At 39.1% G+C, this 24,236-nt stretch overlaps 2 protein-coding genes across 2 annotated transcripts; one reads left to right on the top strand and one right to left on the bottom strand.

Moving 5' to 3' along the window:
* The first annotated feature begins 1,307 nt into the window (after positions 1–1,307).
* On the top strand, positions 1,308–16,587 carry numa1 (nuclear mitotic apparatus protein 1). Its single transcript, XM_063493555.1, has 23 exons — positions 1,308–1,392; positions 1,508–1,593; positions 1,768–1,841; positions 2,473–2,561; positions 2,650–2,724; positions 2,845–2,938; positions 3,051–3,210; positions 3,399–3,538; positions 3,727–3,838; positions 7,005–7,122; positions 7,447–7,587; positions 7,869–7,982; positions 8,168–11,800; positions 12,000–12,209; positions 12,336–12,526; positions 13,153–13,290; positions 13,668–13,767; positions 14,273–14,471; positions 15,020–15,156; positions 15,279–15,572; positions 15,719–15,820; positions 15,906–16,223; positions 16,415–16,587. The coding sequence occupies exons 1-23, from the start codon at positions 1,354–1,356 to the stop codon at positions 16,436–16,438; spliced, it is 6,588 nt and encodes a 2,195-aa protein (XP_063349625.1). The 5' UTR covers positions 1,308–1,353; the 3' UTR covers positions 16,439–16,587.
* A 5,244-nt stretch (positions 16,588–21,831) lies between these two features.
* LOC134640525 (uncharacterized) lies at positions 21,832–23,433 on the bottom strand. The gene is made up of 8 exons (XM_063492384.1): positions 23,343–23,433; positions 23,219–23,269; positions 22,736–22,834; positions 22,428–22,619; positions 22,290–22,337; positions 22,139–22,201; positions 22,022–22,051; positions 21,832–21,936 (listed from the first exon to the last, which is right to left on the bottom strand). Exons 1-8 carry the CDS (start codon positions 23,428–23,430, stop codon positions 21,878–21,880), a joined length of 630 nt encoding a protein of 209 aa, XP_063348454.1. The 5' UTR covers positions 23,431–23,433; the 3' UTR covers positions 21,832–21,877.
* Between the last annotated feature and the right edge of the window lie 803 nt (positions 23,434–24,236).

Below are 24,236 nucleotides of genomic sequence, written 5' to 3'. Positions count from 1 at the left end.
TGAAATGGTTAAGATGAATGATTACCTTTCTTTCTTAAAGTTTAAGCATCGCCATAAGAAAGAAAGATAATTTAAATGGCTTTGAATGATAGCTCTGAGTATTTTAAAAATTGCTGATCTACTGGGATTTTCCCACACTCCAGTATCTAATTAAATTTCTGCCAGGTAGCATTTAAGTATTTCTGTAGTTCCACCCAGAACTAGCAAAGTGTACCTAATAAAGTGTCCACTGAGTGTATATATCTATTTTCTATTCCATCCACTGTAAGGATCTATGTTTCACTGGGTTTCCCACGTTTTAACAATAGTGACCCCCCAAAAAAGTCATCATTTCGTTTTGACATCTGCGCTTGTAGTCCTTCCTCGGAAGATTGTAGTTTCACCTTGGCAAACGTCATCAACATGAGCCGCCGAACGAACGCCGCGGTTCTCTTACGCCCTTACAAATTCTCCTTCGCCGTTTTCCGTAACTCATGTCACTTGGCATGGAGGTCAATATAAAGTGTTTAAAAATTAGATAGGATGTAATTTATTTATTTAACTTTTCCGCAGTGCCTGTGTTGCCCGGACATGATCGAGAACAACTTCCGCTTTGTGAACCAATCAACTTTGCCTATTTTTCAGACGCGTGTATACGTGTAAACTGATTGGCTGGTTCAATTTTCTTCGTCTCTTTTTGAATTTGGTGTTAGTTCACATGGGACTGTTTATTTTCTACCAGTAACTCTGTGTACTGTAGACAGGCAGGCGTATCTTCAGACACTAATAAGCTACACTACAGACTACTGCTGTGAAAGTGGCAAGAATTGCTAACCTTTAAGGTGAGTCACGATTTTTACTACCGTTCGACTTAATAGACGTTACTGAACCCTTTGGCAGCTCTATTTCGGCGCAACAGTAGGTCGGCAGCTGGTGCTTTAAAACATTATGGTCAAAATAACTTTGCTGAAACATAGTGTAGATCAGGGTTGCCCAATCCCAGTCCTCGAGAGCTACCGTCCTGCAGCTTTTAGATGGATCCTTGTTCCGACACACCTGAATCAAATGAATGGCTTGTTATCAGGCATTTGCCAAACTTGATGGCATGCTGAAGAGGCAATCAAACCATTTGATTCAGCTGTGTTGGAGTAGGGACGCATCTAAAAGCTGCAGGACAGTAGCTCTCGAGGACTGGGATTGGGCACCCCTGGTGTAGATATTATTGTCAGGTACTTGTTAAGTAGTAGTAGTTAAAAAATGTCGTGCAACAATGTTAATCGGTGCTAATTGGATAGCTTGCAAGTATTTAACATAGCTTTTTGTTTTATAGTTTCCTGAGTGCAAATCCCTTTTTTGAATAAAGGGTCAGCCAAGATGGAGATGAACTTGGCTGTAAAGTCTTTACTTGCCTGGGTAAGTTGAGTTATGTTAGTGGACATTACGGTGAAATGATTGCACTAATGTTTAAAGTTTTAATCACCCTTTTTTGTTTTTTGTTTTTTTTTCTCTCCAAACTATAATTTTATAGGTGAACAGTTTAAAACTCTGTGACTCAGAGCTGACCATCGATGACTTGCAGGACGGAGTGATCGTACTTAGACTTGTTTATATGCTGTAAGTATGCTGGCAATGCGGTGTAATGTTTAGCCTGTGTAAACAGGGAGTGTCAGCGACTGACAGGGTGTTAAACGTGTTGGTTGTGTGCTTTTGGAAAATATAGAGCTCCTACTTCCTTGCAGCAAACCTTTTATTTTATTATATTTTTCTTCTTTTTCTTTGTCATTTTAGGAAAAAGCACCCCATCCCCTGTCTAAATGATGCAACTGAGGATCGGTTCAGAGTAATTGCAGAGTTCCTAGAAAGTGAGTTTCCTTCTGGAGAGACTTCTTAAGAGTGTCTTTTTGAATGAGTTTGATATTAATACAAGATATATGTAATAAAGGCTCCAGCTGGTGAATCACAGCACTTTAGCTTATTGAGGCTTATGTTGTTCTAAACCAATGACTGAAGTACATATGATTAAAGGGGATTTCATGGTCTGATCGGGCTTAAAGCGCTTTGTATTTCAGAAAGTGTTAATGTAGGAACTTAGAGCTCATCCTTACTTTAAACACATTGTTTTCTCTGCCTTAAATAACAGATATTTTGCACCTTTGGACACACCCTGCATTCCTGGGTGGGATCCAAATTGTGTCCTGGTAGATGGACTGCTACTTATTTAACACTTTTCTACTGTTACAGGGCGTGTTTTAGCCTACAAGCCGAATTCACTCATTCATATAGCACACATTAACTCTAGCGGATAAGTGTTAGTTTGGGGTTTAGTGTCTTACACAAGGATGCTTCAGTATGTGAGCAACTGACCTTCATGTTTAAAGATGATTGACTTTACTTCCTGAGCCTCACTGTAAAACTTCCTCACTGATATCATTTTTATTATAATGGGTGATAAATATATTACTGACCTGAGCTTGTGTGTGTTTTGTTGTTTAGGGGACTGCAGATTTAATGCAAGCAAGAGCTCTTCTCTGCGTTGGGACCACATTAGAGATGGCATCAGCCTAACAGCTGAAATTTCAAAGGTAAAAAAACGTCCACTTTGTTTTTCATTTTTCTTTTTAAAGGCCCAAAGAGAGCACTTATCATACTTTTTTATTGCGACATCACTAGGTGCTTTTGTTGCTTGTATACCATGATATGATGAATGACCACTGCACTCTGAACATGTTGGACTGCGATGTGGAGGTAAGCTGGGAGCTGCTGGTGTGTTGCAGTCACACTTATACATCTCATCTCATTTATCATGAGTTGCTTGGTGCTATTATTTTTAATTCTGTGTGTATTTATTTATTCCCACTCTGCTAGCGGGAACTAGCACACCTAACTAGTTCCTTTGTGATGGAGAGTGAGGGTTGTGTTTATTTGAGCGAGGAACTTGATGCTCATCTGAGAGGAAAACGTAAGTCACAAATATGTCACTTTTGTTTTTCCCCTCCGGGGTACACTGTAATAAGAAGTCTTTAGCAAAACAAACTAACTGGCTTGACTTTATCGTGTAATCTTTGTCTCAGATTTGACTTTATCTCAAGAAATATTTGAGCAATCAGCAGCTACCTCTGGTTCCAACATGTCAAGCGTCTCTTCCTTCTTGGGTGATGAGTCTCCTTTCTTCCACCGAACCAGTAGAATTAAATTTGTGGACATAGAAACTGTGGCTTCTTCTTCAGTCAGGTACCAGATTTGACTTAAATATTTCCAGGTTATGTTACAATATTCATTTAAAGATATAAGACAGTTTTATGGGTTATGTTAATCCAAACTTCCTCGTTTTATATTATCTTATAATATACATGATGAAAATCCACAGGTTGTCATCTCGTTGAAAATCTTTACCTTTCTGATCTGCTTAATTCACACAGCAGTTCTCCTCTGGAGGATGTAATGAACACACCGAAATTTCAGCTGAGGAAAATGCAGCGACAGATGATCAAGGAGCGAGACTACCGAGATAGTTTGGAGAGGGAGCTGGCCAGCAAGATTGTGCTCATTGAACAAAGAGGTACCATCTGTTGAATGTGTGGTTTGCATTTTCTTAGACTTGTATGAGAAATTGCAAACTTCTTGTTAAAGTACCACTCCATATTTTGTCTAAAATTATCTGCATTGTCATTTAAGCTTTTTATACCTGCCGTGTTTTCAAAATAGACTTTGCTTCATGCTTTGGTTTTCTTTCTCTCTCTTTCCCAGAGTCTCACATTAACCAGTTGCAGTACCGCCTGGATAAACTAAAGGAAGAACAAGGTGATCAGGAGCATGTTACCAAAGAACAAATTAATGAGCTTGAGATCAAGAACAATGAGTAAGTACCCAAGAACAGTGATTTATGAACCTATAACTAGGGATGGGAATTGATAAGATTTTCACGATTCCGATTCCTTTTTCGATTCTGTTTAACAATTCGATTCTTGTTTTTAGTGTTTAATATATTTATTATTTTTCACAATGAAATACAAAAATACAAAGTGTAAAATAAAAGTAAAAGAGGAGAGAAAAATTAAAATAAAAACCCACCCTAACAAACAGCACCCCTGTTCGCTGCCAAGTAATCAAAAGTTTAAAAGGAAAAACAATTCACATCAGTGCAAAATAACACCAGCCAAGGCATACAGAATAAGAAGGAAGAAAAGTAAGCAAACAAATATAATTCAAAATAAATAAATAAATAAAGGTCACTCCCGAATCTGTGCAGATGGTTGGTCAAAAAATATCAAAAAGGGTTTCCAGACTTTATTAAATTTATTTACAGAGCCTCTCAAAACGAACCTAATTTTCTCTAATTTAAGATGAAATAATACATCCTTAATTGAGTGTTAATCTCATTCCAATTATGCATGACAAAGCCTCACAGACATCCGTCCAGAACTTTTGTATTTTGGGACAGGACCAAAACATATGGATCAAGGTGGCCTCTGTCAATTTACATCTTTCGCACGTTGGGTCAATCTGAGGATACATCTTTGCCAATTTTGATTTGCTGAGATGTACCCTATGCACTATTTTAAACTGTAGAAGGCAATGTCTTGCACACATGGAGGACGAGTGAATATTACTTAAAACATTGCCCCAGTCTGCTTCAGTAATACAGATTTTAAGATCCTCTTCCCAGGATCGCTTAATTGCAGACATAGAAGAAGAACCCAGGCGCAAAATCAGAACAAGTATTGATGATATGGCCTTTTTCTTAACCGGGTTAAAACACATAATGTCATCCATTACATCACTAGGGGGTTTATTCGGGAACCCTGGAATAGAGCCTGAAAGAAAGTGTCGTATTTGTAGATGCCTAAAAAAATGAGAGGGGGGTAAGTTGTATTTATTAGTCAGCTGTTCAAATGAGGCAAACGTGCCGTCAATGAATAGTTCTTTTAAAGATCTCAGCCCTCGCCTCTGCCAGCCCTGAAATGTGGCATCATACAGTGAAAAAACATAGTTGGAAGCTACCGGGCTGCCTAAGCACATCTTCAGAAGATTAAAATGTTTTCTAAACTGAAAGCAAATTTGGATAGTATTATTAACTACTGGATTCTCAATTGTCAGGCTTTTGGGTAATGGGATAGCTGCACCTACGACAGACGATAGCAAGAAAGAACCAGAAGAAAGCTTCTCCATTTCTACCCATATGGGTCCACTGCAATCGTGCTGATAGTGCAGCCAGTAGGTCAGACAGCGTAAATTGGAGGCCCAGTAATAATAACGGAAATTCGGTAGAGCCAGGCCTCCATCTTGCTTTGACTTTTGCAGATGGTCTTTGCGCAAACGTGGTTTCTTATTGTTCCAAAGGTATGATGTGATTACAGAGTCCAATTTCTTAAAATAAGCTTTCGGAATGTATATAGGAAGGCTTTGAAACAGATAAAGATATTTGGGTAATACAGACATTTTAACTACATTCACTCTTCCAACTAACGAGAGAGGAAGCGGCGACCATTTTGACAAGTCTTGTTGCATACTGAGGTGTAACTTAGTAAGAATTTTCTTTAAAGAGATCACTGAAGTTTTTCGTCACAGTTATGCCTAGATAGACAAAACTGTGTGTTGCAATCTTGAAGGGAACAGTAATGTTTGCTAATGTGGAGAGATGCATATTTAGAGGCAGTAATTCACTCTTATGTAGATTCAATTTATAGCCTGACACAAGCCCAAATGTATCAAAAAGTTCAAGAATGGAGGGAATTGTTACCTCAGCCTTGGATACAAACAGCAGGAGATCATCGGCATAGAGAGATAGTTTATGCTCAGTGCCATATCGCAAAATGCCTTGAATAGCAGGATTACTTCTTATAGCTATTGCCAACGGCTCAATAGCTAATACGAAAAGGAGGGGGCTGAGGGGGCAGCCCTGACGGGTTCCACGATGCAAGCGGAACGGTTTAGAATAATGGTTATTAGTGAGTACCATGGCTGAAGGACAGGCATAGAGGAATTTCACCCAGGATAAAAAGGAACTTCCAAACCCAAACCTTTGCAAGGCCTCGAATAGATATTCCCATTCTACTCTATCGAAATCCTTCTCCGCATCCATGGAGAGAAGGCATTCGGAAGCAGCTTGGCTGGGGGTGTACATTATATTAAGTAGTCGGCGAATACTAAAAAAGGAGTGCCTGTTTTTAATAAAACCAGTCTGATCTGAAGAGATTATGTTAGGTAAAACTTTTTCCAATCGGTTGGCCAAAACGCTAGTATTTTATAGTCTGAATTCAGGAGTGAAATCGGCCTGTAGGATCCACATTCCAAAGGGTTTTTATCTTTTTGGGGAAGTAATGTTATACAAGCTTGATTTAGACTCAGGCAAAACACCTTTGGCAAGAGAGTCAGTATATAATGTAGCTAACACAGGGGCTAGTTTTCCAGCAAAGGCGGCATAAAACTCGTTAAGCCATCAGGGCCTGGCGATCGGCGAGACTGTAATCTCCTGCTGCTGCAGAGGTGCATCCAGGGTGGAAACCTCATCTGGGGACAATGTTGGAATCTTTAGGTCTCTAAAAAAATCAGAGAGGAGGTTAGAATCATTGGTACTATCGGAGCTATACAACTTATAATATCGATTCTTGTTTTAAAAAAAGAAGAACACACAGGTCGATTAGCTGATAACTTTGTTTTATATCTTCTCTTTGAACAAGATAGAAATTTAGGAGTAACATGGCCTTACAAACCCAACAGTGAGATCTTAAGAGATTCACAGCCTAGGGCTTCCAATTAATTGAAACAGTGGGAACCGGTTCTCAACAAGAACCGGTTTTCGATTCCCATCCCTACCTATAACACCATATGAAATCATCATTTTAATATCACAACCATAACATCTAATTTCTATCCACAAAAGTTACACGATATTTTGTCATCATGTTGCCTAGCAACCCCCTAACAATAGACTAAATTCTGTACAGCAGACTAATAGTCTGTACTTCAAGACCTTTGTACAGAAGTGTTTAAAGTAACATTTTTGTTTATTTATTTTTTTCCAGCTTACAAAAGCGTCTTAATGAGATGCTGAAGCAAAATAAAGACCTCAAGACAAACACTTCACTCATGGAGCGCAAAGTGGATGAGCTTGCAGATGAAAACGGTGTGCTTTCTTCTCAGGTAATAACATGCAAAATATTCTGGGTTTTTTTTTTGTTTTTGTTTTTTTTTAAGTTGTTTGTTTTGTTTTTTTCTTGAGGGTCTCTTATTTACACTAAAGATCTAATGACAGTGTCTGCTGTTATGGCTTCCAAACCTTTTGAGGCAAATCTGTGATAGTGAATTCTCACTCATGACAGGATTCAGTAAAGATCATGTGCATTTCATGTTTCTGGAGAGTGTTGCACTAGTAGAAACCTTTTAAAGTCTTGAGGAGTTCTGTGTGTCAGTTTTGAGCTCAAAACTTGGATTTGAAAAACCTTTGTATTTTTTAAAATTTCTCAGGTGAGAGCTGTGTGCTCACAGCTTGCCGTCTTTGAGACAGAAGTTGGTACACTGACGGAAAATCAGGCGTCTGCTCAGGAGGAGTGGAGAAACAAAACAAACCACCTACAGTCTGAGCTCAACCAAGCAACTGCTCAAAAGGTATAGAGTCACAAGAGATATTGTTTAACATGCATTCCTGTGTCATTCAGAGAAATCTAAATGCAAAAAGGGCAATGAATTGGAAACATCACGTCTGTTAAAGACTCAGAAGAAAAGCACATTTAAATGCTCATGTCTGCTTATTTTATTATAAATAAAGAAGAGTAGTTATATTAGTTTTGTGTTGATTGTAAGTAATCTTATTTCTCCATTGATCTCATTAAATGTTGGGTTTTATACAAATGAATTTACTGTAAGCTGCTCCCTTTCTCATTTCTCAGGAACTCCTTACAGAACAAATTCAAATCCTTCAAGGAAAGATTTCCTGTTTGGAGGATGAAATAAGCAAGGCCAGTAAGGACGAAGTAGGGGAAAATATGGGACCCATAGTAGAGGTAATTATATGTAAAAGCTAACAATTTTAAAATCAAACTTAATTGAAAAATATATAAAATATAAAAAATGTGTAAAATATTATGGTAAACGATAAACATCTTGAATTGTTTATTTTCAGTTTAAGTTTGGAAATTTTATTTTCTACTTCATTGATTATAATTGTTGGTTCTTCTTAAATTGCCAGAGAGAAATGTTGGACACTGAAATCAGGGGTTTGAAGAATGAGCTAGAGACTACACATTTCTCCCTGATAAAGGCTGAGCTGGAGATTCATGCTAAAACTCAGCAACTGGAGGAATGCCACCAAGAAATTAAGGAGATAAATGAGCAGAGGGGAGTTCTTCAGGAAGAGATCCGAGTCCTTAAGCTTCAGCTTGAGCAGGTTGAGCAGCAAAAAAATGAGCAGACAGACAGGCTACAACAGCATATTGCTGCTTGTGAACAAGAAATTAAAAAACTACAGGAAATTAAGCAAGCAAAGGAAGATCATCTTCGTCAGACTGAAGAAAAGGTGAATGATCTTGAGACAAAGTTAACTGCTGCTACTTCTCTGTTGGCTGTTAAAGAGCAGCAAATTACCAGTCTCAAAGATGAAGTTGACATTCTTACAGATGAAACTAACAAAAACAAAGATGAAATTCAAGCCAAAGAAGAAGAGCTTGCCAAGTTACTTCTTGAGAAGTCTAATGTGCAAGAAACTCTCAGTGACAAAATCCAGATCTTAACAGCTCAAGTGGAAGACCTTAGTTCATCTCTCAAACAGGCGCAGCAGGAAATTCACATGAAGCAAGACCTACTGGATAAAAACACACAAGAGAATGTCCAACAAAGAGAGCTACTTCAACAACAAAGTGCTGAACATATGGAAGCACTCGAGAAGCAGAAGACAGCATCTCGAGAAGAAATGAAGAGGCTAAATGCAGATATTCATGCTAAGGAAGAACAGATGGCTCTGCTAGAGACTGAGGCCTCTACATGCTCTGAATTGTTGCAACAAGAGCTTGATGATCTGAACAACCAAATAAAAAGCATGACCCATTCTCTTGAGATGGCCAAGGACCAGGCTCAAGCCAGAGAAGCTCTAATTGCCAAACAACAAGAGGAAAGCACTTTGCAGATTGAGGAGCTTAGGAAACACATTTCAGTTCTTGAGGCAGAAGTAAATAGATTGAAGCAGGAAATCCAGACTAAAGAGGCTGAGGTAGATGAGATGAAGACTGACAGCTGCAAGGAGTCAGAGGCTCTACAGAATGAGATTCAAACTCTTCAGGGTCAAGTACAGTGTTTGAATGAATCACTGAAGACTGCAACAGAGCAGGCTCAGCTTAAAGAAAACCTGCTGAAACAAAAGGAATTTGAGTTTTCTCAGGAAAAGCACTCTCTACAAAACATGATGATGACCTCAGAAGATGAGGTAAAGCGGCTGAGGGAGCAGGTCGAGGCCAAAGAAGAACAACTGGTCACACTTAAAAAAGAGGGCTCAATCCACTCTGACATGTTACAACAAGAGATCGAAACTCTGAAAAACCAAGTATGTGACATGAGAGAGGCTCTCACAAAAGCAGAGGAGGAGTTTCAAAAGCAGCTAGTTGCACTTGAAAAACAGGAGCAGGAGAGCGTCGTCCAGAAAGAGCTGCTGCAGCGACAACTGCTTGCCTCTGAAGAAGAGATGAAGCGAGTGAAAAATGAGGTCCAGGCAAAAGAGGAACAGATGGCTCTGCTAGAGACTGAGGCCTCTACACGCTCTGAATTGTTGCAACAAGAGCTTGATGATCTGAACAACCAAATAAAAAGCATGACCCATTCTCTTGAGATGGCCAAGGACCAGGCTCAAGCCAGAGAAGCTCTAATGGCCAAACAACAAGAGGAAAGCACTTTGCAGATTGAAGAGCTTAGGAAGCAAATTTCAGTTCTTGAAGCAGAAGTGAATCGACTGAAGCAGGAAATCCAGACTAAAGAGTCTGAGGTGGATGAGATGAAGACCGACAACTGCAAGGAGTCAGAGGCTCTACAGAATGAGATTCAAACTCTTCAGGGTCAAGTACAGTGTTTGAATGAATCACTGAAGACTGCAACAGAGCAGGCTCAGCTTAAAGAAAACCTGCTGAAACAAAAGGAATTTGAGTTTTCTCAGGAAAAGGACTCTCTACAAAACATGATGATGACCTCAGAAGATGAGGTAAAGCGGCTGAGGGAGCAGGTCGAGGCCAAAGAAGAACAACTGGTCACACTTAGAAAAGAGGGCTCAATCCACTCTGACATGTTACAACAAGAGATCGAAACTCTAAAATCCAACGTGAAAACTATGAGAGAGTCTCTCACAAAGGCAGAGGAGGAGTTTCAGAAGCAGCTAGTTGCACTTGAAAAACAGGAGCAGGAGAGCGTCGTCCAGAAAGAGCTGTTGCAGCGACAACTGCTTGCCTCTGAGGAAGAGATGAAGCGAATGAAAAATGAGGTCCAGGCAAAAGAGGAACAGATGGCTCTGCTAGAGACTGAGGCCTCTACACGCTCTGAATTGTTGCAACAAGAGCTTGATGATCTGAACAACCAAATAAAAAGCATGACCCATTCTCTTGAGATGGCCAAGGACCAGGCTCAAGCCAGAGAAGCTCTAATTGCCAAACAACAAGAGGAAAGCACTTTGCAGATTGAGGAGCTTAGGAAACACATTTCAGTTCTTGAGGCAGAAGTAAATAGACTGAAGCAGGAAATCCAGACTAAAGAGGCTGAGGTGGATGAGATGAAGACCGACAACTGCAAGGAGTCAGAGGCTCTACAGAATGAGATTCAAACTCTTCAGGGTCAAGTACAGTGTTTGAATGAATCACTGAAGACTGCAACAGAGCAGGCTCAGCTTAAAGAAAACCTGCTGAAACAGAAGGAATTTGAGTTTTCTCAGGAAAAGCACTCTCTACAAAACATGATGATGACCTCAGAAGATGAGGTAAAGCGGCTGAGGGAGCAGGTCGAGGCCAAAGAAGAACAACTGGTTACACTTAAAAAAGAGGGCTCAATCCACTCTGACATGCTACAACAAGAGATCGAAACTCTGAAAAACCAAGTATGTGACATGAGAGAGGCTCTCACAAAGGCAGAGGAGAAGGTTAAAGTCCTTCAGGCAGAGTTGTCAGTTGTCAAGACACTTGCAGCTGATAAAGACCAAACTATAAACACTCTCAGAGCGGAGGTCAATGCTCAAGCTAACGTGATACAAAAAACAAAAGCTAAAGCCGAAGCCAGTGAGAAACTTGTGGCTGAGATAAAACAGGAGAGCTCCAAACAGACCTATGTTCTCCAAAATGAGATCCAGAATTTGAAGGAGGAGGTGGAAAGGCTTCTGGCCAAAGAGCAGAAATTAGTTGAAACTCAGCAAGAGTCTGCTCAGCAAATAAGCCTCCTTCAGCAACAACTTACATCCGCAACTGCAGAGTTGACACAACATGAAGCAACACAAGCTGCTAACATCAGGTTGAAAGAGACTGTGCAGGAGATGCAGGTTACCACACTCAAAGAGAAGGAGACTGTTGTCCAAGAAAAACAGGTGCTTTTGGTTAGAATACTCCAGGCAGAAAAGGATCACGAAGCCATAGTTTTTGAGAAGGAAAGACTTCTCCAAGCCAACCTGGCCCTAGAGAGGGAGAATGTAGCCTCACGGAAGCTTGAGTCTGTACTGCAGCAAGAGCTGGAAATACTGAAAATGCAGAATGAGAAATTGCTGAAAGAGCGAGAGAAAGCAGAAGAAATTGAGCTAATCAAGAGAGATCTGCAGGAACAGCTTGCCACTAAATCAGAGGCTGCTGAACACTACAAGGCTCAGGTTGGTGTGACCAGAAACTGTTACAAAATATATTTTACTGCTTGTGACTGAACATCTGTTTGGATTTGTTTGAGAATGTAATCATTTTTATTTCTGCTTATCTCTTAATATAATAACTGTTTTGTTCATGTGAATTTTTTTGTGTGTGTGATAAATGATCTGGACTAGAAAATTAAGATGCGTGTTTTGAATACCACAGATGGAGAAGGCTGCAAATCATTACAACAGCAAGAAGCAGCTTCTCCAGAAAAGCCAAGAAGAAGTGGATGCTCTCAAGCTTTCTCTTGAAGCTAAAGAGCGTGAAATGCACACTATGATCATGGAAAAGAAAGTACTTCAGCTTGATTTGGACAAGGCTCAAGCCAATGAGAAGACACTTTCACACAGGGTGGCCAGCTTGGAGGCACAGGTTAGTATTGCAGTTTAAAGCATGACGATTGAACACAATGAGCAGAAACACAGAAGAAATTAAAACCACACCTGAATTTTTTTTTTAGCATTTTAACCTGTTCTGTCACAATCTCTTTGCTTTCAGCTGGCCTGTGCTGACCAGAATTTAAGAGTACAGAACAAGATTCATGCCAATGGAGGCAGTGCAACAAGCTCGTGTTTCTTTGAGGTGCCTTACTCAAACTCGGGGGTTTGCACTAGAGCACAGGTGAAGAGAGCTATGAGCTCAGATAGCCTGGACCAGAGCAGTCTGGAAGACTCTCTGAACTCCACAAGGTAAGTGTTGGGTTAAGGTTTCTCAGAATCTTTTTGTAGGACTTGCTCACCAAACAGACGGGAAAATAAATTAAACGCACAGAACAAAGTTAAAAGATTGGTGTTCTAAAGAAGAGGAGATGCAAAATCTTTTAAAAGCTGTGACTTGAGTAACAGATAACTGAAGCCCATCTTGTAAAGGATGGCACCAGCTGAAGTCAGTGTGTTCTTGGACTAAAATGCATTACATGACTCACACGATGATGCAGTAATGCATTACAAATGGAAAAGAATCCAAATGGGATGACAAATTGATATCCATGTTTCAGGGGCTGTGGCCCATAAATTCTGACATGCCTCCACTCTGCGTTCCTACACACATCCTCAAACTTCATTTCAATCCCAACGACACACCTGTGATGTTTCATGACTACTGTAGTACTGACAAAACACAATATGTCCCACTAGACACACAAACACCTGCCAAAATTCTGAATATCACCTTTGTGGTAGTTCTCACAAAAACAACTGTATACATGCAGACACTGTGTAGAAGGTGAAGTGTTATATTGGATTTGGAAAGATTTAGTTGGGGCAGTGATTAATGCACACTGTTTTCTTTCTTTTTTAAAATCAAACTTTTTCAGAAAACTCTCAGCACCTGATGAATCCAGCACACCACTTGTACGCAGTTCAGAACGCTTGGCAGCCAAACGCCGGGGTCTAAAGGCCGAGTCACTGGAAACTTTGTACTTTACTCCTATAAACACCAGACAAGTCAAGAGGTGAGTTTGTGGTCATACTCCTTACACCTTTTTAGCTCTAGATTGGTTGTGATGTTACCAAGACGTGTTTTATTATCAAGACAAGATTTAAGAATTAGCAGTGATTATATCTTGTCCCCTAATATTGTGCGATTACAAAACACTTTGAAACTCTTTACTTGTTTAAGGAGTGAGTACTTTATTTCCTGGTTACTGTAGTAAAATAATTTATTATTCAGACCCTTTAACATTTGTTCTTAAATGTACATTTGTAATTGCAATGTATAAAACTGAATTAGACACAATTGTACAGATAATTGTGTCTAAATTTTATTTCATGTATTAGAAACAACACTGATTTATTTGCTTTCAAATTCTTTTTCTTTCTCATCCTCCAGGACCGGTGCAGAGGAAATTATGGATTCAACCCAAAAAAATCCGACTTCATCAGTCAAACGCCGCAGAACCACACAGGTTATAAACATCACTATGACCAAGGTGGAGGAAACTCACACACGCTTACTGCATGTTCACAATAATACACATGGATAAAATTGGTTCATTTTTAATATTCTCTGTACTTTTTAAAATCACTGGTGTTTCAACTTTACTCTTTATGTAATTTAGTCATTATGCTGATGGTGTACTATTATTATTATTATTATTATTATTATTATTATTGTTATTGTTAGTATTATTATTATTGTTAGTATTATTATTATTATTATTATTATTATTATTGTTTCATTTAACCAGTTTCTAAAATTTCTCTGATGATGCCTTTCTCTAACAAGGAATCACTGTCTCAAGTTTTAACTATCATACTAAAAGAGTAGTTGACTAATAGATCTCTGTGTACATCACTTGCTTGTTGGCAGCACATAATAATTCACCGCAGCACCTTAACAATACATTTAAGTGGTCCAACGTTTCCCCTTCTAAATATCCCAAAACTTCCATCCAAGTATTACTGTAGTTGTGACTGTTGATGTCTGATCTGTAGAAGACCCCGGGCTGCGGTGAAGCTGATGAGACCTTCTACAGCCTGGCTTCAGCTCGCTCCCAGCCAAACCTTGCTAATGCAAACTCCGCCCGGCCCGTGTCTATGGAGCTGTTTGACACTCCCGCCAGAAGGACCAGCTGTGCCAGCAACCAACTCATTGGGCTTCCAGGGTACAGACGGAGCACCATCCATGTACAGCGTGAGTAAAAGAATCAGTTTTCCCTCCTGAAAGGAAAGAGTTGCAGAATCATGATGAAACTTCATTTAAGTTTGGAGTTTTTTAAATCGTAATTCTAATAAGCCTTCAGAGAGAAACAGCATTATTCATAATGCAGTTATTGCATTATTCAATTACTGTATAGTTGGAGCAACTCAGGCTGCTTGATTATGGAAGAAATCATAATTACAGTTATTACAATTGTAAAGATTATTTAATTAAAATTATTTCAACTAACCACCTCCCTTTACTAGTTATAATTCACTTTTTATATAACTAAATTTATATAAGTATGTAGCTCGTATTTGTGAGTGATTTCAAGCTAAATTTCTGTTACTGATGTGGCCCACCTGCAGTACCTTTGTGGCCCATAAGGGGACGCTGGCCCACACTTTGGGAATCACTGTTTTTGGTGGAAGCTGAAATTGGAGCTGATATTAAAATTGCGAACTGCAGGTTCATAATAACAACTGTAAAACCTGAGATTCGTGTGTATGTGTAACTGTTTTGCTTCATCTGTTTCTTTTCAGCCACCAGTACCTTCTGCGTTGGAGCAGAAAACGAACCTGATGGTGGACCTGAAGACTGGCTGAGGATTGCGGAGCTCCAGGCCAGGAACAAGGCCTGTCTGCCTCATCTAAAGAGCAGCTACCCTGTTGAGTCTGAGGTGATAAGAGAAGCACTTGGATGCCAAATTTCTCAAATAGCTGTTTGTTCCTAATTAAACGTCTGTATACTAAATACACTACACTACACTAATACACTACACTTTCATCTTTCTTCTTCTAGACTGGAAGGAGCGGTCCATTGGTTTTCACAGACGAAGAGTTACGTACAGGTGACCCGTCGGACACAATCCGCCGAGCATCCATGGTTCCAAGCCAGCTGCGGGATTCGCTCATCTCCCATCGACAGTCACTCATGTTGGGGCAGGTGGGTGCTGCTGCTGGCACTCGCTCCGACCGTCTGTCCTTGATGCCAGGCCAACTACCCTCAAGGACCGCCAGCTCCTATCAGCTGAGGAGCCCAAAAAGCACAAAGCAGTCTTCATCCACGTTGTCCCTACACCAAACTTCACCTGAGGTTGGTTGAACAGTACCATGAACAGGAAACTGTGGTATACTATTACTGGTGGATAGTATATTGTATAGTTATTGAATAGTCATCCAAAATAAGTAGAAAAATGTTTAAAATGTAACTTCATGTTTGCTTTTTATCTCAACCTGAAGAAAAAGATGAAAGCCAGCTGCTTCCCTCGTCCACTCACCCCGAAAAACAGGACCATGAGCAGTGGTGCTTCGAGCTCTACTCTTCGTGCTGCCCTCAGCCCAGTGAGTGTAATTTTAGCTCACACAAAATTGTGAAAAAAACTTTGTTTTTGAGCGCTTTGCTAAGTTTCACTTGCATTACTCTCAGGCTGACCGGAGGCAGTCAATGATGTTTACCATCGAAAACACCCCTAAAAGCAATAACTACCTGAAGAAACATCTGAACAAGCTGCGCAGCTCTGCACGAAAATCCCCAGGCAACAGCTTAAAGAAGTCGCCTGCTCAGACAAGTGCACGCAAGTACCAGGAAAAAATGCCATCAGGGAGTTCACGTGGTGGTGTGAGACAAGCCGGGAGAACTGGAAACTTTAAATCACCTCAGGTGGTAACGAAAGGATCGAGGAAATCTCCCCAAGCTGCCAGCAGATCTGCAAAGTCTCCTGGATTGACAGCCAGCGCTCGCAAGGTAAATATCTGACACTGCAGTGGTTTATGAAAGGACAACAGCACAGTGTGTGGTTTTTATTTCTGACATGTGCAACAACATTTTATTGTATTCAGATGTTATTAAATCTTGTTTTGTAGCAGTGTTGCTGAAATGCATTTTGCTGAGTTTTGGTTTAATCTTTGTCTTTTTCTTTTCTTTCAAACTTACAGATGATGCGAAGGATGAAAGTCTGAAGACTGGTCAAGCCCCCCACATCCTCCCGTTCAGCCACAAATAGTTCAATGGGACTTTGTTTTTAACAGTTCATCATTCTTTTTCCATGTTTGTTTTGCTTCTTAATCTTTGTATTATATGTACATGTTTTTCAGTTAATCGATTTAAATGGCATTGCAGAAATGGATATTTTTTGACCTGCAATTGTATTTTGATTTTTTTAAAATAAATTTTTCAATGATTTGGGAGTTCAGGCTCTTCATTTCACTGGTGGTGCCATAAATGGCCACCACCTAATAGCCTAAATTGTTGAGGCATGTCAGTGTTATTGACTTATTGCATTACTTGTATGCACCCAATGCTGATTATTATTATTATCATTATTATTAATAATAATAAAACTGCTTAATTCACTAAAGATTGTAAGGTTTCTTACATAAAAAGTTATTATTTATATTTTGAGATTAGCGTCCAGTGACTGCATTCTCTCTTTGATCCTGGTAATGCTGGAGGAAATGTTGTTGGGAATTAAGATGACTTACTTTAGTACTATTACTGTTTTTAAATGTCATTGAGATCTAATATATTAAAATTTCCTACAGAAATTTTATTACTGTTCTTTGTCATGAAATCCAATATTAGATGTCCAGTAATGGACATATTTTCATAGGCTGCGAATACTAAAACTGAGTGCACACTGAATAGTCAAAACAGTTCAGGTACTTCATTTCCATCAGTGTCACTGGCTGATTGAGTGACACCAGAAACACTTCATTGTAAATGAGCTGCAGAAAGATGGCGCTGGTGTCCCTGTAATCTTCATCATGGGACGTTTTTTTTTTTATTTTTTTAATTTATTTTTTTTAAAAGCTGCCTCTAGCAGAATGTTGAACGTTGATGTCATATCTCATATAATATGAAAGTCTAAATCCAGTAAATGGATTTTTAAAGTGTTTACATGTGCAACTTATGTCTTTTTTTTGTCTTATAAGAGTTTTCATTACATTTACTTCTGTAGATGGAAACACCATTGACAGAAAGGGTGCACAAAAATGATTTTAACATAAATATAAAAATTACATTGCATAATCATTGTTAAATTTAGCATTTCACTTAAAGAGGTTAATTAAAGACAAGACGAATGAGAAGGTAATGCAAATGTTAATACTTGCATTTCCATCTTCCTCCAGTGATATTTTGATCCAAAAGACGGTATATTCTATTGACGCTACATAAGAAACATTTAGAGTAGTTAGGACTACTCCTTGGCACTCTGTGACTCTATTTTGGTGTTTTCTGAGCTTACTGGATGATCATGCATGAGCATGAGCTACACCTTGGCCCAGTGAGCTGGTATATCACAGCTCCACTCTTCCTGTAGACTCCCTTCATCTCTCTTTCTGATTGTAACACCAATGATAAAAAACTCATCTGCTGTAGCAGATATCAGCATGATATCTTGGATTTTTTGTTGTTGTCTTTGTTACACATTGCATACTCTGCCACTCATTCGTGCATATACTACCGTACTACTAATGTACTGACAAACATTGGTTTTCTTCATGTCATTATGTTTTTGTGAATGAATTTTATTGTCTAATTACCATCTTCTCTTGTGTTAGAGTCCGTGACAAATGCACTGTAGACTAGACGAAGGATGGAATAAGTTAACTTCTATAACTGCAATGGTTGATCAGTCATTGTAGTGTGCTGATAGTGTGTGTTTTTGTGCAGATTTGTTTTGGGATAAGAGCACAATCCAGCTCTTTGGGAGACTGATGAGCAGTAGGCAGGATTTTATAAGCTGAGCCTGACTGATACAATTTTTTTGTGATTTTTTAAAAAAAATCAACACTGGCCAATACTTTTTTCCTTCAAACACACAAAATATAGACAGGCTTCCATAATTTTTGTGTGTAGTTATTTATCATCATTAAGACAATATGACAATGCTGTTAAAATGTATTTGTTTTTACTGTCACAACAAGTCATGGATTACTTGTTTGTGCTCTACTCAACTCTCCTTGGTTCAGCTGGATGTTGTTGGTGGAGATACAGATACCTGTTGCCCTCTGGTGGACAAACATCAAAACTAAATTAACACTCATGTTTGAAGGATGCCTGTCCAGCTCTTCTTTATAAAATGCTTACAATTTCATTTATCAGCCACAGTAAATGCAGGTACCGATATATTAGCAGATCATCGGTTGGGCTCTAGTTCTGAGGTAACTGAAGCAGCTTCAGTGAAGAACAAAATGTGATTTGTTCTGCTGTGTGTTTGCTCAGTAAGCTCTCTTCTGCAGGGGATTTTCCTGGTTTTGAGCTAAGGCCTGTACTTGGTTTGTAGAAAATTGCTGTTGGGTGTGAGAGGGAATTCCCTTTTGACTTCATTGCAAGGTCTTGATAGTGTAATGTTAAAAGTGGTTAGAAGGGTTGCCTTGGAGACACATTCAAGGATACAACAGTTTCTCGCCATTTATATTTTACCAGTTTTGTGGTTTTAAATACATAAGTACCCAACTTAAGTAGCACCTGAAAACTAAGCGGTAGGTTCAGTTAGATTAGGGTTAGGCAGAGGAACAGGGCTGTGCTGTGGGGAGTTGTTGTTGTATGGGTTATTGAGCTCTGGCTGTTTTGGGCCTGTTTTGTTTTTTTGTCAGTTTGTGCATTTGGGGTTAGTGCTTTTGTTTCCTGGTTATGGCTGCTATTGTTGCATCTGCATCTGGTGAAATTAGGTTAACTTTTGAGCAGTAGAAGGAACTACTGTTGTTGTGGTTGGAAATGAAATTCAACTTGAGATGAGCACGTTAAGTAAGAGCAACACAGATGCTGATGGTCACGTCTCTGTTTCTCCTGGGCCTTTACTTTCTTCTGATTAAGGAGAAATCTTCGTCCCAGTTTTGTCATCAGAATCCTTATATGTGAAACATGAAACTAAAATTAAAGATTGGTGACAGGTCTAATGCTGTGTTCACTACCTCCTGCAGTCATGGTATCTGTAGTGCAGAGATATCTGTCTTAAAGCCACCACGTGTAGTTACCAGTGTTGGGGTCGTTACTCAAGAAAAGTAATGCATTGCAGAATACACTTTTTTTTCTTTAAAGTACATCACAGTAATACAGTACATTACATAATTACTTATTGGAGACAGTAATTCATTGCTCTGCTCATTACATTATTTTTTCATTATTACAGGTTATTAAAATAACCTTAAACACATTGCTACATTATTACCAGTTAATGTAAGCCTTAGGCTATAGGCCCACAAATTAGTACAAATCACTATCCTAATGAGATCACACATATCATCTTTCTTTTAGTGTTCACATATGAGCAAGAAGCCGACAACACAAAACAATAATGTAAGCCAGCACAAAAAGACTTTAAAGTGATGGTTACAGCGATTCTACTTTTGTACACGAACTAAAATCAATCGATTGCTGTGCAAGTGGAGAGGAAGAAAACAGTTTCTTTGATTTCAGTTGCTCGGGGGAACATTTTGTTGGTAGGCCAGTGTTTCAGGTGGTTGCACCCACTAAAGTGCTGAGGATGTCCCTTGATCAATCATGGCTCTGTAAGAGTTGCAGCTATATTCAGAAGTATTTTTGACCTCACTTAATATTAGAACCTCTCATATGTGTCAGGTGACTGCAAAACCAAACCGGACCATTAAATCATAAGTTACAGAAAGTGCTGAGACCATTTCACAAACTAAGTTCTGCCGTGTTAGGTTGCAAAAACCTTTTTCACACCAAGGCAGATCTGTGAAACTGAGAGCAAGTGTGATCACCCATTCGACCTGTGCTGTTAAACTATGTGAAATTTATCACCTGCTGGTTTTGTGATCTGGCTTTACTTAATAACATTGTGTTGGGTCATGTAAGGACGCTGCCACTGAATATCCATTGCCCCCCAACTAAGAAAGGACTTATGTGCTTCCTGGGTTTGGTAGGGTAATTCTCTCATGGGCTTTGTAAAAATGTTTTTTGTCTATGTTTTCTCTAACAGAAATAAAGAAGGTGTGGTCAGCTGCCATTCTGTTTTTTCAGCATTCCCCTCTTGTTCTGAGCAGCAGCTAGCTTCATCGCATCAACTGTTTTGCGTTGCTCAGATTGTGATGTGTTGGCTTTTGTTTTTGCCATCAAGTCATGTGGATGATGCTTTGCCAAGACCAACTTGCTCATGAATTCATATGCATGGTTTCCTACAATGCTTTTCTTGCTCTCTTGTTTTTGCTTCTGCTCCTTTTAAGCATTTCTCTATCTGTCGGCATATGAGTCTGGTAGGCAGCATTAATACTGCATATGACTGCAAACTGAACAATGTATCTGGGAATAATAATTTACATTTACATACAATTTATACTGAAATCAAATGCTTTAGGTTACTGTTGTTTTGATTTGGTGCCATAAGAATAAAATTGAATTGAGCTCGTATATTAACCAGGTGTCAACTATATTAATTCGTTTTTCATCTTAGATGAGTTGTGGCTGTAGTTGTTGTTGTTCAGCTGTGTTAGGCTGTATATTATAGCTCTGTTACCTATGGAAATAGGAGTGGGATTTATTCAGTACTAAAGTATGTCATGTTAATAAATGAATTAACGGCTGTTTGACATATGACGTTCTAAAGTATTTTTGCACTGAGCCTGTAAGTTTAACAAAATGTAATGATTGCTGACATCATGGAAAAATGTGGTCCTGGTGACAAAAACTAGCACAAACCTAGTTTTCAGTTTGTGTGTCTACAAGGAAATATTTTTGTCATTGTAATAGCACTGTAACCACATAAGAGACCTACATCAAACTTCACAAGTGTGCTGTTAAAATTGAAACAAATGGTGTGTCAGGTCACTTGGATGAGTGACATAGAGTGATATAGTGTTTCTACTGCTGCGTAATGCTACGTCCTGACGACCAGAATCGGTTTTTGGGAAGATTTAGAGGATCAGGCATTTGGTTGGCACTCAGCAGTAATATTTGTGTGATTGTTTGTGTGTGTGTGCAAAGAACTCTACGATCTGCCACTCTTTTATTTAGTTAGCAATAGTTTTCACAATGATGCAGCAATTCTTGGTGAGATAATGAAAAGTTGGGATCCAGATCAATGCAATCTCATTGTTATTATGACAGAAATTATAAGCACTGACAGTGAAAGCACCGTAGAACTGCTTTAACATGCAGTGATAAAAGTCAAAGCAAATTTAGTACATACAGGTTCTTTTATTAAGTTTAAGTAACACACATCTCTGAATGTGTGTACATTTAGATTGCAAATATATTATATGTGAAGAGCATACAAACATCAGCAGTTCAGAAACAAGAACAGTACAGGGAGTGAAATAAGTGCAGTGATACTACAAACAAATACAATAAGACACGAATCACTTCAAAGAAATAAAATAAACAAATCAGTAATCCTCACTGTGGAAGGAGTTTAAATCTCTGTCCTTGATTCTCTACAGCCGGTTGAGCTGGTCTGTGCTCGTGTTGTAAATCGGGTTATTGTATTCACAGTCTGAAAAAGGAAAAGGAAGAAACAGCAGTTCAGTGCACAGTATTATTTGATTAGTAACATGCCCACAGATGAAGTCAACACTTACTGTCTTTGTTTTTCTTCCTCGCGTGGCCAACTGGAAAAGAAATGTGAGTTAATAAAGGAATCTGTGTTTTGTGTTTATTGTCAGACATTCTCATCATTTCTCATCAACTTAAACTACCTCTCTTTTGATTGTCCGGCTGCTTTGACGCGGCGTGTTGCTTGCGGAGATCGCGTTGGTTAACTGTGAAATAAAGTGGATGAGTCAAAATTGGATAGAACTGAACTCATAATAATAAAATAATTTAAATGTAAGTATAATTAAAGATTACCGTAATAATGCCGGCTGAGACTTGCTTGGCGTAATCTGCTGAAAAGCTCTAATGGGGTGAGAGAAGACAGTTACTTCACACTGTTACAATTTAGAAGTCACCAGTAATGCAGTAAGTAAATTGACTTTTTCCAAGCACCTAAATGAAATCTCTGTCTGGTTCTCTGACTTTCCACCCTTTCAAAGTGAAACTGATCCACGTTTGGATAAATCCCACCGCTGCTGTGACCGGGCTGTTGAGGCTGAATGCTGTCCAGATACTGCACAGCTCCACGTGAGTCATAGTGATTTCTGGGGGGTTCTGCACTTGCTGGCCGCAGGTTATCATTTTCTGTTGTTCAAAAAAAGATTTGTTTAAAATGTACTCATCATTATTTCTCAGGTGGGAGACAGTTACTTTATTGTATTTTAGCAAGTAAGGAGGGAAGAAAAGATGAGTAAACTCACCGTAGACGAGATTATTACCGTAGGCTCCTGCTGCCTGTTGTACACGCACATGTACACCTACTGGTACATTGACTGCTGGCATAGGCGGAGCACTGGGATCTGCAGTGGCACATTAGTCAGAGCAACTTAAGGGTCTATTCAGAGATTTTTGGGAAGACAGCTATTCCATGTCTTGGCAAATTTTTAACATTTTGTCTGCTAAATATGAAGCCAGCAGGTAGTTACTGCAGGTTAGCATGTTAAACACTGAGCTGCATGTAGGAAACAACAAACCGGCCTGCATCTGTTACCTTTTTCCAGTGAAACAGCAATGTTATTTTAGTATATATATTATATATACATATCTTTGTAATCCCAATTTAAATTCCCTTTTAATTTAATTGAATCCCTTTTTTTAGTGTTCAGAAAATATGGTAACAAGTGAAAAAAAATCACAAACAAAGGATGTAACACAGATATGAATGTATGGCATAGACTCTGTACCTGCACTGGTGGGAATCGCTGCAATGCCCTGTGTTTTGTTTTTACTGCAAACTGAAACAGAAGCAAACAGTGTATTACTAAACCACCCAGTTTCAGCTTTGTGTCTGACATGTCAGGTTCTCACCTATGCATTTCCAGTAGATGTAGAAGCTAACAACAACCATCAGAAGGAGTGCAGCCACACCAATAGAGATGTAAATGACTGGCCACATGTCGGCGGTACTTGCACCTGCATGAAAAGTTGTGGTTTTACAAAATATGTGTCACAGGAAACAGTCGCTTAATCATTTGTCCCTTCTCATGTAATGGGTCTTGAGGTTTGTGACCCTGGAAAGGAAGAAACTCTACAGGCTGCTGTTTAGTATTGAATATTTAGCATAGCTTAAAATAAAACTCCACTTACGACTTTCCATGACTTGAACACACTGCCATCCACAGCGGTAACATCCTAGGTCAGATTTTTCAAGCCCTTCGATTTTGATGGAGTAGTTTCCGTCTCTTTGCTTGTTTGGAAAGACTTTGACTCGACCATTTCTGGGGTCCAGGAACTTAATATGCCCTTCAGATGAAAGCTGGACCATCTCTGCCTGCTTTGCGGCAGCGTGTCTCCATGTCACCCATTTGGAGCTGTTTGGTCGAAGGTTACATGGTAGGAGCTTAGACGAGCCAAGTGGAACTCTCAGAATGATCTTCTCACAGAAGTCTCCTGAATCCCCACAAGATTTTTCATCTTAAAGGAAAAAATGAAATACAATCAAGTTTAGTTATTTCATATTCAAACGACCAAAAAGTCACCACAATAATTACAACTATATTATACAACCCTTGCACATTGATTAAAACTGGCCTGTGGTACTACGTCAGTGTAAAAATTTATGATCTTTAGTAAAAATGTTAAAATGATTTAAGCAATTTTAAATGTTTCAACAGAGTAACCATATCTTATGCCAATGTACAGTTACACCAAAAGTAGTTAAAAACTGAAGCGGCAAAGGATCTGTTGATACAAAAACCACAA

The sequence above is a fragment of the Pelmatolapia mariae genome, linkage group LG14 (genome assembly GCF_036321145.2).
Source record: "Pelmatolapia mariae isolate MD_Pm_ZW linkage group LG14, Pm_UMD_F_2, whole genome shotgun sequence".
Classification (NCBI taxonomy): domain Eukaryota; kingdom Metazoa; phylum Chordata; class Actinopteri; order Cichliformes; family Cichlidae; genus Pelmatolapia; species Pelmatolapia mariae.
Note: the sequence above shows the minus strand (reverse complement) of the source record. Positions and strands in the feature narration are given on the sequence as shown.

Coding starts and splice junctions, on each gene's coding strand:
- numa1 (XM_063493555.1), top strand. CDS start 1,354: ATGGAGATGAACTTGGCTGTAAAGTCTTTACTTGCCTGG. Junction 12,210..12,335: donor TGGCCAGCTTGGAGGCACAG/GTTAGTATTGCA, acceptor CTTTGCTTTCAG/CTGGCCTGTGCTGACCAGAA. Junction 15,821..15,905: donor TTCGTGCTGCCCTCAGCCCA/GTGAGTGTAATT, acceptor CATTACTCTCAG/GCTGACCGGAGGCAGTCAAT.
- LOC134640525 (XM_063492384.1), bottom strand. CDS start 23,430: ATGTGGCCAGTCATTTACATCTCTATTGGTGTGGCTGCACTCCTTCTG. Junction 22,620..22,735: donor CGGTAATAATCTCGTCTACG/GTGAGTTTACTC, acceptor TTTGAACAACAG/AAAATGATAACCTGCGGCCA. Junction 22,338..22,427: donor CAGACAGAGATTTCATTTAG/GTGCTTGGAAAA, acceptor TCACCCCATTAG/AGCTTTTCAGCAGATTACGC.